The sequence below is a fragment of the Brachyhypopomus gauderio genome, chromosome 6 (genome assembly GCF_052324685.1).
Source record: "Brachyhypopomus gauderio isolate BG-103 chromosome 6, BGAUD_0.2, whole genome shotgun sequence".
Lineage (NCBI taxonomy): Eukaryota > Metazoa > Chordata > Actinopteri > Gymnotiformes > Hypopomidae > Brachyhypopomus > Brachyhypopomus gauderio.
The window spans coordinates 15,348,139-15,362,791 of record NC_135216.1 but is presented as its reverse complement, the minus strand read 5'-3'; the positions used below and the strand labels follow the sequence as shown (position 1 = coordinate 15,362,791).

Sequence of the window (14,653 nt, the reverse complement as noted above, 5' to 3'; positions counted from 1 at the left end):
CTGTCTTTACAGGTCCAGTAGTGCAGGGGGCTTCCTCTTTCTGAGTGCGGGGCGATGCACAAAAATGGTGGGAACAGCATCTGCTCTCAGCCTAGTGTTGCCCTGTTTGGTTTTGATGAACTGGTCTGCCTCAAAATGTGCCTGCAGAGTGATGTGAGTTTACTCCTCACACATGACAACTCAGTTTTGTCTACCCATATACATATCCCACAGTGGGTGAATACACAGTATTAGAGAACACTTACTGGATACGTATACACTCATTACACGTATAAAAAACAACCAAGGATGTGCAACAAGTTCAAATTCATATCACATCAATACTCATAATAATCATTTTCTTCTGTCTTTTTCTCCTCTCTCTCTTTAAGCCAAAGAACCACAGGGGATTCAATGGAGCCTGCAACTAGATAGCACCCTCACCCTGCACCCGAGTCTGTCTGGAGTCTTTGATTTTTTTTGTTCACTATTCTGTATTTTAATAAATCAGGCATTAAGCCTTCCAATAGTGTGTTTATTGTGAAAAGTGCAAATGCAGTGTTTGATGATTACCTCACATATATATTTGCTGTTGTAATCTTTAGTGAGGGTAAGATTGCTCCTGCTTAGTTGAGACAACCATTTTTTTTCTCCTCTCAGTATCAGTGGGGAAACCATACATTTTTGCTCGATTGGAGCATCCCCATGCAACACAGCAAACCATGGTGGACACTACACAAACAACACGGAGGAAAAGACACAGAAAAACTGCTTGACATTATATTCATATTTGAGATTATTAGAGATTTATTTAATTAATTAATTGCTGTAAATAAGTGTGTATTAAAAAGACAAGATATATATATATATATATATATATATATATATATATATATATATATATATATAATTTATCAATGTATTTTAATATGTCATATACTGTCTGGATGTAAATGTAATGTGTTTTAATGTACCCTTTTAAAGCATATTTCTGCACAATGAAGTCAAAGAAAATTTTCCTTCTGTCAGAAAATGTACATTAGTCATTTAGATTACTTAGGTCACCAATACCATGGGATTACAGAAATTACCATGATTTAAAGATATGTTAATGTTAGAAAATTTATCTAATCTGAATTTCTCACCCCTTCCTGTCCCTCTAAATATATAAATGAACGTAATATATAACAATTATAAAACAATCAAAGCATTAAACAGCAATGTGCTCTAAAATTAGCCTAAAGTTGGTCGTTATATGTTCACAATAATCCTCAAATCGCAGTTCTGTCTCTGCGTTTATGCGCTCAAATTGAACTTCCTGGAACTATCTGAAGCCTCCGTGAATCACGTGACCATCAAGCGTTTTGAACTTCCGTTGTCGCGACTCTCTCTCTATACGGCTCTGACATTTCCCACACAATACCCCTCGTTATTGTCCAACCTTCTAACCTTATAGCATATGATATTTTTATAGAGGTAGAAAGCCTGAAGTGAAACATAAACGTCTACTTGTGTAATAAGTAAACAAACAAAATGCAATACATCTGTGTTCTAAACTGGAATATCATACTCTCAAAATACATCTCAAACCATGCACTCACTGGCTGGACATGACAATACCTGAAGCCTACAGACACTTTACACAGCCTGCCTAAATTGCTCCTGCATGTGTATGTGGTCGGTTTTGACAAGTGAATGTCCCAACATTGCAAAACAAGAACTCCTTAAGGTCCCAAAATTTGCCAGTAACGAAGTTCGTTTTAACACCTGTTGCCAAAGTCAATATCTAAAAAAATACAATATCAAGTTACATTGGACATTGGACAAATTATGCTAATTACAAAGTGATGCATTGCAAGTACACTCACATGCACAATATCTAGCCAACATCAAAATATCTAGAACACTAAACCCAAGTCTTGCTTGCATAGCCACTTTAGGGCTCCTACACACAGAACACAGAACCGTACTTCCCCTTGCCACTTGAACTTGGGACAAAAATCTAGAGTAATTGGCAAATCAACCTTATACAACATTATGTCATAACCACATCCAGTATCTTTAAACATTTATATCGAGTTGCATGAATTAAAAGTACATTAAATGAGGAGATGATGGTACACCATTGGAAATTATATCAGTTAAACTGAAAATGTTTTAGATGCATTTGATTTGCTGTTTCTATGTGCTGCCTCAATTAGGCTGTGATTTTGAGAAGATCCGAGGCAGTAACGTTGGCTAACTCGCTACTCAGACTAGTCTTTTACCAATTACTTAAGCATTTATATGAGCTTGAATATCTACTTGAGAAAATATTAACATTTACGTGTGTTTTTGACTACCACATCTGGTGAGATTTTGGCCTAAATACTGTGAAGCTGAGTAGGTTGTAGTGACTCGGCAAATTCAGAACGAACCTAACCGCAGTAATCAAATAAGTTTGAACCTAGGCCCAATAAAACAGCTACTCTAGCTTACTTATATCAGTATTTTATTCAAGAGATGGGGGGGGGGACGTGGAAAGGGGGTAACAGAAAAGTTTATTTAGATCATATTTATAGTTCCACGTAAAGGGAGAAGGTCGCTGGTAAGGTAGCTGCGACTACAGGCGCATCGCAGATCACGCTGGCCGGGACATGGGGACACTGCAGTTCTCTCAATGAAACGCTACCGCCAGGTCTGATCTAACAGATCTGATCTAACCCCATCTAACCCTAGCTGACGGTATCCGTTAGCGATCACCTCCACAATTACATAAGAAACCCTATATTAAAATGCTCGCCGATTTCGATACATTAGATGAGATCTTGTACCAATAATGGGTGTGCGGTGACGAAAAACGAGCGGCAGCTATCTGCATCCTGGCAAAGATGGGGAATAAACACAAATAAACATAAATATGGAGAATAAACACAACATAAACACAAAGATGGGGAATAAACACAACATAAACAGAAAGATGGGGAATAAACACAAATAAACATAAATATGGGGAATAAACACAACATAAAGACAAAGATGGGGAATAAACAGTCTCCCAGCCCAGTGGGCCTGCTGTCCTAAGGACTTAACGCGTTATCGGCCCGCATCAGCTGACGAGAGTGAGGTCTTGTTATGACTGCGCAACGCTAGCTAGACATATTAAAAACACAAAATACCAAATAAAACAGATATAATAGTATTATGGGAGTCGTGTGGACTGAAACTGCTGGCCGTATCTCGGGAGGTGGACGGTAGTGTGATGTAACGCTCCGTTAGGAAGAACACACAACACCGACGTGCTAACGGACCCGTCAGGTACCGAGCGATAACGTTCACTCGCGGTCCTTTAAAATGTACAAACGTGCTTGATTCATTTAGAAACGAACATAGCGTACAGGATGCATGACGACATCCTTACCTTTCTTGCAGTAGATAAGTGTTTTCAGTCCAACGATAACATAAAATCTGAGACGGTTTCGAGGTGACGGGTACAGTCGCTCCGTCGGCTTGTTTAGTGTCTAATGACGTGGCGACCCCGCAACCGTAGCGAGGCAATAACACCAGACGTCACTGCTGAGGTCACGTGACAGGAGAGCCTTAGCCAGAATAATACAGAAGTTTCTACAAAAATGTTCTAGAGGGGACAAAAATTGCCCACATATATATCTTGTATTACTAGAATAAACACTCCTTGGTTGCAAGGTGCTGTCAAAGCATCCACGCCACTCGTGTTATACAAAAGAGGTTTAATGCGTCATGCTTGCGTTGGGTCAGAGGATTTATTAGTTTTAGGCACAATCTTAAAATTAATTTCAGAAAAAACATATTTCAAAAATATTTTACGAGTTTCATAGCACTGTTATAGGGACTGGCATCTATCTCAGTGTGAGATCTCATGTTGCACGTTCACTCAAATAGAGTGACTATTATTAAAAGGTCTGACCATTCTCCATCATTCTACAACTACAACAGCTACAACAGTCCCTGTTGTTAGCTGAGCAGGACACCTTGTCCTCTGCTTGTAACGGTCAATGCTTATCCAGTCCAAACCATTTTAGAACTGCGGGTGATGTTTAAGCAGGCTCTCCAGTTCCGTTCTGTTGATGGTGCCATAGGCCTGAGCATAGCTACCAAGCTTGGCTCGAGGGTCTCCAGCTGCAGAAATGTTGGAGTTGTTCTGGAAGACCTTCTTGCTAAACCTGAGTGGAGCCTTTGCCTCTCGTGTCTGAGAAGGTGAGCGTGGGTTCTGCACAGCAATAAATCAACACAGTATGAGACAGTCATGATGTCATACAATTACATCATGTACATTTTTTAAGTACACATTGCAATCGATCCAAATAACTAAGGAAATGTAAATGCCCAAGTATATGGTAATTAATAAAAAAAATAGTGCTGTCAATTCCAGGTTCCGCGATTAAAAGTCCTCACCAGGATTTTGCTCAAGCTTGCTAGATTTTCTAATTAGCAAACCAGGTAAAATTAGTGGAATCAACACAATCCAGGAAGCCAGAGCAAAATCCTGGTGAGGACTTTTAATCGCGGCACCTGGAATTGACAGCACTAAAAATAAATTAAAAAACAAAACAAAGATCACATGTACATAAGTATTCACAGCCTTTGCCATGACACTCATTGAGATCAAGTGCATCCTGTTTCCACTGATCATCTTTCAGTTGTTTGGACAATTTGATTGGTGTCCACCTGTCGTAAATCCAGCTGATTGGACATGATTTGGAAAGAGACACACTTGTTTGTCAATGGTCTCTAGACCTCCGAGATAGGATTGTATCAAGGCACAGATCTGGGGAAGAGCATAGAAACAGTTTTGCAGCATTGAAGGTCCCAATGAGCACATTAGCCTCCATCACCTGTAAATGGACGAGGTTTGGAATTACTCTTCCGAGAGATGGCCACCCAGTCAGTCAATCTGAGTGATCGAGGTAAGGGAGCTGAAGAAGAACCCAAGGGTCACTCTAACAGAGCTTCAGTATTGCTCAGTGGAGAGATGAGAACCTTCTAGAAGGACGACCATTTCTCTAGCACTCCACCAGTCAGGACTGTATGGTAGAGTGGCCAGACAAAAGCCACTTGGTGAAAGGCATAAGCCATCTCGCTTGGAGTTTGCCAAAAGGCACCTGAAGGACTCTCAGACCACGAGAAACAAAATTCTCTGGCCGGAATGCCAAGTGTCATGTCAGGAGGCATCGCTCATCACCTGGCCAATGCTGTTCCTACAGTAAATCGTGGTAATGGAAGCATCATGCTGTGGGCATGTTTTTTGACAGCAGGAACCTGGGAGACTAATCAGTGTTGAGCAAAAGACGAACGCAGCAATGTGCAGAGACATTCTTGAAGAAAACCTGCTCCAGAACGCTCTGGGCCTCAGACTGGGGGAAGGTTCATTTTTCAACAGGACAACAACCCTAAGCACCCAGCCAAGATGACAAAGGAGTGGCTTCGGGACAACTCTGTGAGAGTTCTCGAGTGGCCCCCACTTGAGGCTGTAAGTGGCTTCAACAAAGACTGTGAATACATATGTACATGTACAAATGTATAGTTGAAGATTCCAGGCATGTAAGTACACTGAACTGTAGTAAGAAATGTTTTTACTGAGAAACAAGACATTTCAGAGAGTCTTTCAATCACGACCCTATGCAAAAATTCACAGAATTTTATTACTCCATAGAATTTATGCTGTGATTTAAACAACCCTTTTCACATAAAAACATATTCCTCCTCCTACAAATTCATAAGCTCTTTTCATGCACATCTGATGAGAATATAAATTATATTATATAAATACATTAATAATTATTCTAGTATAATTTTTCACACAGGGTGATAGATAGATAGATAGATAGATACTTTGAAAATGAGTGAGGAATCAGCCATTCCTGCTCATGAATTACAGTATTAGATGTAATTAGATGTAATCAACTCTACACTGGAGAAACCAAGAGGTTCATTGAACACTTCTGAACCATCAACCAACTAGTAAGGATGTCTCTTCTTAAAAGCATCTTAATACCAATGTGTAATGATATGTGTGATGATGTACCTGTCTTGCCAGCTGTTGCTATGGCAGCAATGAATAAGAAAAAGCTGTTATGTTATTAATGTTATGATTTAAACATCTTCAAATGTTCAATTTGTTTTTTAGAAAATCTCATTCTACAGATACATGTATTTTATTTAACTGATTTTATGCGAGATAGATAAAGGCAGTTTGTGGGGTAGGCTAATGCTGGATTTGCAGAAGGATTTTGATGCCTAAATTAAAAGCTACAGGCTTTAATAATGTCGCTGTCCAACGAGTTACTTACATATTTGAAAAGACAGAATTGGGTGGATGTAAAACATATGATACAAACAGCAACCCTAATATCAGCAGGCCCAACAGTACAAGGTTCCTACTAGACAGAGTAACAAGTGCCAACAAGACCTCCTCCTGATGTGTCTCCATATGTCTGTGATCACACCACCCCCCCCTTCTAATAGTCCTCTAAAGAGAAACATTTACATAGGCAGGTGGATTTATATTGTAAAAGAAACATAAAAGTGTCCCAATACCCATTAAAGAAAGAGAACTTTATGGGATGGGTAGGGTTTAGATTTTTGCGAGGGTGTTTCCTCCTCTCGGTCAGTGAAATGACAGTGAGACACTAACTTGTATAAGGGTGAGGTGGCTGGCTGACTCACCAGACGAGCTGAAGTGCCACACAGGCCAGTGGACAGGACGGGTTCATCGCTGCGTAGCAGAGGGTTATTCTGGGGCTGTGAGAGGGGGAGGGAGAGCGATCGGGAGTGTGCGGCAGGGGCTGACTGTCCCCGCGCCTGACCCGGCTCTGCACCCTAATACGAGGGACAGAAGTCACTGTTAAACGGTCAACACTGGTGCCACACTTATTCCCACATCTCTGTTCTGATATGAATCCACTCCATGTGAAAGGCATTCACAACTGGGAGAGTCATGCTTCAGTGGGACGAGGCGGAGTAGCGTGAGGAGTTACCTTGTTCTGGCCCTCCCCAAACAAGATGGAGCTGCTTTCATGGTCCTGATGCTGCAGCACCATCTTACGGCCAAATCTATGATGCTGATGTTGAGGGGATATTGAGACATTGCTGGACGGGTTTACTACATCTTGGAAGAAACAAACACAAACAAGCATTTTTACATCAACTTGAATCTAGTATGTGAAGTTTACAGGGTACAGACACCACTGTGGAATGGTCAGAATTTATGCATGCGTGAGTGTACATGGTGTAGCTTTAAATGAGCACTCACTGGAGACATGCGTGATAGGGTTGTAAGATGTCTTCACCATGCTGGAGTCGGTGCCTGGGTTGCTTCTCCCATTGTGTGGTTGAGGCTGTTCTTTTGGACCTGTGGGCTTGGTATTGACTGGTTGGGGTTTGGGTTGGTCGTTCTTTTTACAGAGCTTCGTCTCACCATCCCCTCTCCCTTCCCTGCTCTCTTCTGCCTTAGACTCTGAGTCTTTTCTGTTATGTTTGTCCAGATCGTGGCCCACACACTCTTCTCTGGTCTTCTCATCAGCTTTCTGCTTCAGATGAACTTGTCTTTCCATCTGGCGCATGGCACGTTTCTCCAGAATCATCTGTTCACAAGGACATTACAGGCTCGCATAATGGAGCATGAAACTCAGGGTGAGACAACACAAAACCTTCAGAAGAAAATCACAGCTACTTTTACGAGAACACAATACTTTGTAATCTGTGGCCGGCCGGCCCAAGACGGTGTTCTTCATTTTGATACGTGTTGAGGAAAAGCACAGCTCTGCTACCATGACACAGCTGTGTGTCTTGTTCTAGCACGCGCCGCATGGCTACTTTAATATGTCTGATTAGGACAGCGGAGTGGAAAGAGCAGGGCATGCTGGGATGAGTGCAGGTACTTCACCTCGTAGAGTTTGTTCCTGTACTGAGCGACAGACAGCTGCACGTCATCATCCACGGGGAGGATGACATCATAGTCCAGGCTGGGCTCTCTGGCTGGGTTGTGAAACCTTATGTGGAAGAGCAGGAAAGGTCAAAGGAGTCATTAACGTATCAGCAAACAGGATTAAAACATCATATTCAAGGCTTTCAATGAATGCTGCATGAACAACGTTTGAAAGAAAATTGAGAGGAGATTCATACTGAGTAATGCAGAACAAAAAACACTGAACTACAGTAAAACTGTACAGTAAAACAAGGTGTGAGTGTAGAGGATCATGGGTAGGGAACAGGTAAACAGCCAGGTGGGCTGAAGTCCACAGCACACACACAGAAATATTACATCTAGAGATCCAGATGCTCTGTGTTTTGTGAAACCATGTAATCGTCATTGAACCCTTCCTCTTTCCTAGCCCCTCACATTCTCCACTATACTGCCAAATGTATGTAGACACCCCTTTCTAATTAGTGTTTTGGCCACATTGGATCAGTTAGCACATCAGTAGGAGGTGTGTACAGTCGAGCACAAAGCTATGCAACCCCCACAGACAAACACGGAGAGCGTTATGGGTAGTACTGAGCAGCATGGCCACCTTTACAAGTCAGCTTGTGAAATGTCTGCCTAGCAGGATGTGCGCTTGGTCAGCTGATGGTGCTTTTGCTGGAGAACCACAGCTCAGCCACGCAGAGTGAGCAGAGGCTCGCAGCGCTGGAGCGCCAGGCTCAACGGGCTTATCCTGTGTTGCATCATTCACTGCAGACTTCCAGAGCCTGTAGCGACGGCAGCAGCAGTATAGCTGGATGTCGGGAGAAATGGGGTTTCTCTAGCCGACCCACTACAAGACTGACTGAAAGGGCATATATTCCCACAGAACAGGCTATTAATAGCTGTAATAGCTATAGGAGGCTATTACAGCTGCACCTGGGGGGGAATCCACATATTTTTGGCTACAGTGTACCTATTTACATTATAATTCAGACTGGTTATTGAATAACATGACTTAGGATTAAAAACTAAATGATAAGCCTGAAGAATAAAAGGTTAACAGTACATGTTTTAGTACATTTGTCAATTCAGAAGCTTTCTGAAAGGCTTTTGATGGGTTCCAAATGTCTCTACTCAGTGGGACACGGGTGGAGTGTCCTCTTCGGGTCGGGGTGAGTCCTCGCCTCAAGTGGAGGAGTTCAAGTATCTCGGGTTCAAGTATCTCGGGTGGAACGGGAAGATGACAGGCGGTTCTGTGTGGCATCTTCAGTGTTGTGGACACTGTACTGGACCGTTGTGAAGAGAGAGCTGAGCCAAAAGCCAAAGCTCTCACTTTACTGGTTAATCTACAATCTGACTCTCACCTATGGACACAAACTCTAACTAGCGACCAAAAGAATGAGATTGCAGATATAAGCGGCTGAAATTAATTTCCTCCGGAGGAATTTGCTCATCTGGGAGAGACTTGGAGCAGAGCTGCTGCTCCTCTATGTAGACAGGAGCCGGTTGATGTGGTTCTGGCATCTGGTCCGGATGCCCCATGTGCGCCTCCCTGGTGAGGAGTTCCAGGCATGTCCAAATGGGAGGAGACCCCAGGGAGGACCCAGGACACGCTGGAGAGATATCTGTTGTTCTGGGAGTGCCTCGGTCTCCCCCGCAGAAGAGCTGGAAGATTTGGCTGGGGACAGGGAAACATGGGCCTACTTGCTTAGGCTACAGCACCCAAGACCCAGGCCCAGATACGCGGATGCGGATGGATGGATTCCATTTACTTTGCCACATAAGGGTGCTGAAGGGCCTCCTCTGCTGTCAGCCTGGTGTCTGGATTGAAGACCAGCAGACGCTGTAGCAGATCCAGGGCATCAGGTGGCACGGAGGGCTGCAGTAAATCACCTATCAGCACCTGCGGCCTAGAAGCACCGTCACAACAACCACATGTTCAACAGTGCTCATTCCAGTGGAACCAGAACATGTACTAATACTGAGTCACGATGACTAAGATAAAACATATGAAGGAACCTCAATGGAAGGACAAATAGAGTGGATATGTGTCAAAGGCTGCACATATGATTGGTCATCTTCAGGATATGTTTTATGAACAAATATTTGGTCTACAGCTGGCTAATATTTTAATTGTAATGAAAATGTTACGCACCTAAGCAGCATTCTCTGAATTACAGAAGCTCCATACTCTGACTTAATGGCCGTCACATCTGAAAGGAAGGGGAAAGTTACACATCAATTAGTCTACATGTGAAAGTTAGACCTATCTGAGAATATAAGCTCACCCTCTGGGGTAGATATAAAGTGACCTCACATCCATGGTGTTAGATATAAAGTAAGCTCACCCTCTGGTGTTAGATATAAAGTGAGCTCACCCTCTGGTGTTAGATATAAAGTGACCTCACCCTCTAGGAGAGATATAAAGTGAGCTCTCCCCCCTGGTGTTAGATATAAAGTGAGCTCACCCGCTGGGGTAGATATAAAGTGAGCTCACCCGCTGGGGTAGATATAAAGTGAGCTCACCCTCTGGTGTTAGATATAAAGTGAGCTCACCCTCTGGTGTTAGATATAAAGTGAGCTCACCCGCTGGGGTAGATATAAAGTGAGCTCACCCTCTGGTGTTATATATAAAATGAGCTCACCCTCTGGTGTTAGATATAAAGTGAGCTCACCCTCTGGTGTAGATATAAAGTGAGCTCACCCTCTGGTGTTAGATATAAAGTGAGCTCACCCTCTGGTGTTAGATATAAAGTGAGCTCACCCTCTGGTGTTAGATATAAAGTGAGCTCACCCTCTGGTGTTAGATATAAAGTGAGCTCACCCTCTGGTGTTAGATATAAAGTGAGCTCACCCTCTTGTGTTAGATATAAAGTGAGCTCACCCTCTGGTGTTAGATATAAAGTGAGCTCACCCTCTGGTGTTAGATATAAAGTGAGCTCACCCTCTGGTGTTAGATATAAAGTGAGCTCACCCTCTGGTGTTAGATATAAAGTGATCTCACCCTCTGGTGTTAGATATAAAGTGATCTCACCCTCTGGTGTAGATATAAAGTGAGCTCACCCTCTGGTGTTAGATATAAAGTGAGCTCACCCTCTGGTGTTAGATATAAAGTGAGCTCACCCTCTGGTGTTAGATATAAAGTGAGCTCACCCTCTGGTGTAGGGTGTGGGATGACACTCATGATCTTCTCGATCTGATTGATGGTGGAGGTTCCAGGGAACAGTGGTTTACCCAGCAGCATCTCTCCAAGGATGCAGCCCAGACTCCACATGTCCACCCCCTTTGTGTACCTGTGGAACAGACCGCAGGCAGTGGAACCTGCTACCATTATGGAAGAGAGGGTGTGCTGTGGAAAGACTGTTCATTCACTTTCAAGGAGTAGTAAAATGATGGAAAGGTACCGTGTGGACCCGAGGAGAATTTCAGGAGCACGGTACCATCGCGTTGCCACATATTCTGTCAGGGCAGGGTTCCCAGCATCCTCTTGGATCTGGTTCAGGGAACGTGCCAAACCAAAGTCACATAGTTTGACAAAGCAGTCTGCATCCAGTAGTATATTGGAGGGCTGTACAATGCAGAGGAGAGATGGAGAAACACAAAATACTTGCATTAGATGTTCTGAAGCTCAAAGATGTCTATAAGTGTAATCCAAACATAAGAGATTACCTTCTGGTCCCTGTGGATAACATTTCCTGAGTGTAAGTATTTGGTAGCTTTGAGAAGCTGGTACATGATGTAGCACTTATGAATGTCCTTCAAAAGGCTTCCTTTCTTTATTACCGCATGCAGGTCTGACTCTATAGAGAACGATAGCCAACATTTGTTTTAACTGTCACAGTGATGGTGGACTAAATTAATGTTTCACAGTACACACCCAAGATGTATTTAATCACTGTTCCCTTCAAAAATGACATTTATAAATATGATAAATATGCACATTTAAATTCAGACTGTCATGGTATTAAATCCATTTATATATCAGTGTTCAAGTGCAATTTAAAATGACAAACATTATTTTTAAAAGAGTTTTAAAAATGTTTACATTTCAATTTTACAGACATCAAGCCTTCTTCACAGATCCAAAATAAGATAAAATTTCAGAAATAAAGTTCATATTCTTTACATATTTCACTTACTTACTGTGAACTATATGAACAATAGTCTAGTAATAATACAACTGTAATAAAAATGTGTCAGAGCTTGCTTTCAAATGCAATGCAGCTGATGACTGCCTGAAGCCTGTGACCTCCAGCCACCAGCAGGGGGCGCACATTTCCCCTATAAATGTACCTGGAATGCAGCCTGTTTCCCTTCCTGCTTATTTCAGAGGCTTTTTGCTTTTGGTTGTGTCATCAGTGAGTGAAATCCTTGGGGTTCAGGTCAGGTGATTTGACCAGTCAAGAACATTCTATCAGCCATACCTCTGACCTCTCATCAATGTACAAGTTCATTATTGGTGGTATTGTTTTGTTATCCAGTACTATGTTCTACTGTGGTCTACCAGTTAGGAGAATTACTTCCACACAGTAATGGTTTCTCACTGAAATGGTGATGAGGGAGAAGGATGAGCAGGTGCAGCTCGTGGATTATTTTCATTCTCATCATGGCATGTGCAGAAATGCAGTCTTACCCATGTACTCAAACACCAAGTAAATGTCTTTGTCGTTTTGGGCTCGAATGACATTCAGCAGTTTGATGATATTGGCATGACCACCAAATTCCTTAGAGAGAGAAAGTAATCACTAAACAGACACTTCATCACTCTGAAACAATATATGTAGCTCTGTAATAGAGGACACTGCCATTTAGCTAATGCTCCCTTAGTAGGGCACAGTCTAATATTAAATCACATGCAAGTATTTCATCACATTACAGTACAAAAACAAGAGATTATGTTTGAGATTAAATGGCCAATGTATGTTTGCATATGAACAGAAATCCAAGGTAACAGCCTGAACACATAAATAGCACCCATATTATTTACTGGAGAATATCTGGTGTTTTCAAAATACCATATTCTCTGAGGAAACAGAGTTCTAATAATGATGAAAGGTCAGCATGTTATGTCAACCTTCACTTAATGATTGTCCTTACCTGAAGAAACATAATTTCTCTAAATGTTCTCTACATAAAGAAAATGAAAGCACAAAAAACTGTTATAGGCACAACAGCAGAATAGAAGCTTTTATAATTCATTTAGTAGTAAGTTATATCATAGCATACTAATAACAAATCAGAATGTTGCATATTATCATAAACTGTAACTCTTGACCTGAGCATCAGTTCGGTTTCTGAAGGCATCAAATATTTTTTTTACTGCCACAGTCTCTCCTGTCTTTCTGTCCACTGCCTTCCAGACAATTCCGTATGCCTGTTAGAAGACATTTCAAAGCAGTTAAGCCTAACACAATCATTTACACGATTACATGATTGCTTAACATTGCTAAAGGTTATATGCAAATGCTAAAATGAATGGCAAGGCCTTTGCTCTGATACCCTCTAAAGACCAGGTGAAATGTAACAATTAATCCTAAGATGTAAGAGAATCAGCCCTCCTGTCAAGCTGATGTTTCAGTATGTTTGCATCCAGTAATACAACCTCCTGCTCATGTCACCTTTCACAGATGCACATGGAAAGGACCCTATGAAGGAGGAGCAAGGTGAGGTTCTTTCACAACTGCTGAATGTCTAACTATAGGACACTATTTTCTGCAATATTTTCTCCTGCCACCTCTGTCTTATTCTTCTGTATCAGGGATCACGTGGAAGAGACATGGCCACTCCTGGTCCCTAAGGTGTAGTCACAAGCGGATCTACCTGTACAGCAGTCAACAGGGTTGCCAGCTGTCATCTAATAATTATTGGCCAACAAAAGAAACCAACAGTTTCAGGATGATGTTGACTTGCTGAATGCAGGTTAAGTGGTCATGCTGTAACTAGATGAACTGTTCAAACGAAGTAAATCATTTGCAGATGAAAGTACATCCTTAGTAAACTGAACTTGAAAACCAGTAACTGTTGTAAGAACAGCTTATGCAAGCGTTTTTTAGGCTGATGATATAACATCAAAATAATGTTGACATGGCTGAGTAAATAGCCGGCGAGAGGTGGACATTCCAGGTTCAGAAAATAAAAGTCCTCACCAGGATTTTGCTCAGGTTTCCTGGATTGTGTTGATTCCACTAATTTTACCTGGATTGCACCAATTAGAAAATCCAGCAAGCTTGAGTTCGTCCTCAGTGTTTTTGCCCCACTTACCCCCTTTCCGAGTCTTCGCTTTATTTCATACTTGAGGGCGACGTGTTCTTCCACCTCGGTCAAGTTCATTTCTTCCACGTAAACGTTAACTGAACTTAGCTATTTTATTTATGCTCTGAAACGTATCTGGCTATGACCATGGCACAAAAAAAAACGGAATTAGGTAGCCGGTGTAATTCTATAGCGTCTAATCAATATCTAAAGCAGAAACAATACCTGACAGAGTAATGCCCGAGAACGGGAGCAGCTCAACCCCAGCTGCTGCGTTTCCTGAAGCGGACACGGACTAATGTTGCCTGCCCAGCTGGCCTCTTTACTACACGTTTAAACTACTCTCTGCAAAGTTACTTCTCGCTAACGCCGACAATTACGGTGGTTACTTTATTATTCATCTTAATGTCGGACTGTTTGTCATCGGTCGGTACACATTCGAGTTTCTCGTCAAGTTTGAATCTCCCCCACCAACAGCGCCGACACCGCTCGGTTTTG

General features: G+C 42.1%; 2 protein-coding genes and 2 long non-coding RNA genes across 4 annotated transcripts in view; 2 read left to right on the top strand and 2 right to left on the bottom strand.

The window, feature by feature from the left end:
• LOC143517009 (uncharacterized) overlaps nucleotides 1-843 on the top strand; it is a 2,375-nt gene extending 1,532 nt beyond the window's left edge. The window contains exons 2-3 of the long non-coding RNA XR_013131832.1: nucleotides 13-153; nucleotides 372-843. This is a non-coding gene — a long non-coding RNA (uncharacterized LOC143517009). The remainder of the gene's footprint in view (nucleotides 1-12; nucleotides 154-371) is intronic.
• Nucleotides 1-3,532, bottom strand: part of grinaa (glutamate receptor, ionotropic, N-methyl D-aspartate-associated protein 1a (glutamate binding)) — a 17,221-nt gene extending 13,689 nt beyond the window's left edge. Inside the window, exon 1 of the mRNA XM_077009062.1 lies at nucleotides 3,380-3,532. The gene's annotated coding sequence lies outside the window, so the exon portion shown is untranslated. The remainder of the gene's footprint in view (nucleotides 1-3,379) is intronic.
• The window catches only part of LOC143517010 (uncharacterized), an 18,464-nt gene extending 4,235 nt beyond the window's left edge, over nucleotides 1-14,229 (top strand). The window contains exons 2-3 of the long non-coding RNA XR_013131833.1: nucleotides 13,531-13,566; nucleotides 13,662-14,229. This is a non-coding gene — a long non-coding RNA (uncharacterized LOC143517010). The remainder of the gene's footprint in view (nucleotides 1-13,530; nucleotides 13,567-13,661) is intronic.
• On the bottom strand, nucleotides 3,722-14,653 carry mapk15 (mitogen-activated protein kinase 15). Its single transcript, XM_077009057.1, has 15 exons — nucleotides 14,381-14,653; nucleotides 14,165-14,294; nucleotides 13,179-13,277; nucleotides 13,001-13,030; nucleotides 12,537-12,627; nucleotides 11,573-11,703; nucleotides 11,308-11,471; nucleotides 11,057-11,196; nucleotides 10,059-10,116; nucleotides 9,676-9,813; nucleotides 7,883-7,988; nucleotides 7,250-7,580; nucleotides 6,975-7,105; nucleotides 6,664-6,816; nucleotides 3,722-4,207 (listed from the first exon to the last, which is right to left on the bottom strand). The coding sequence occupies exons 2-15, from the start codon at nucleotides 14,231-14,233 to the stop codon at nucleotides 4,016-4,018; spliced, it is 1,833 nt and encodes a 610-aa protein (XP_076865172.1). The 5' UTR covers nucleotides 14,234-14,294; nucleotides 14,381-14,653; the 3' UTR covers nucleotides 3,722-4,015.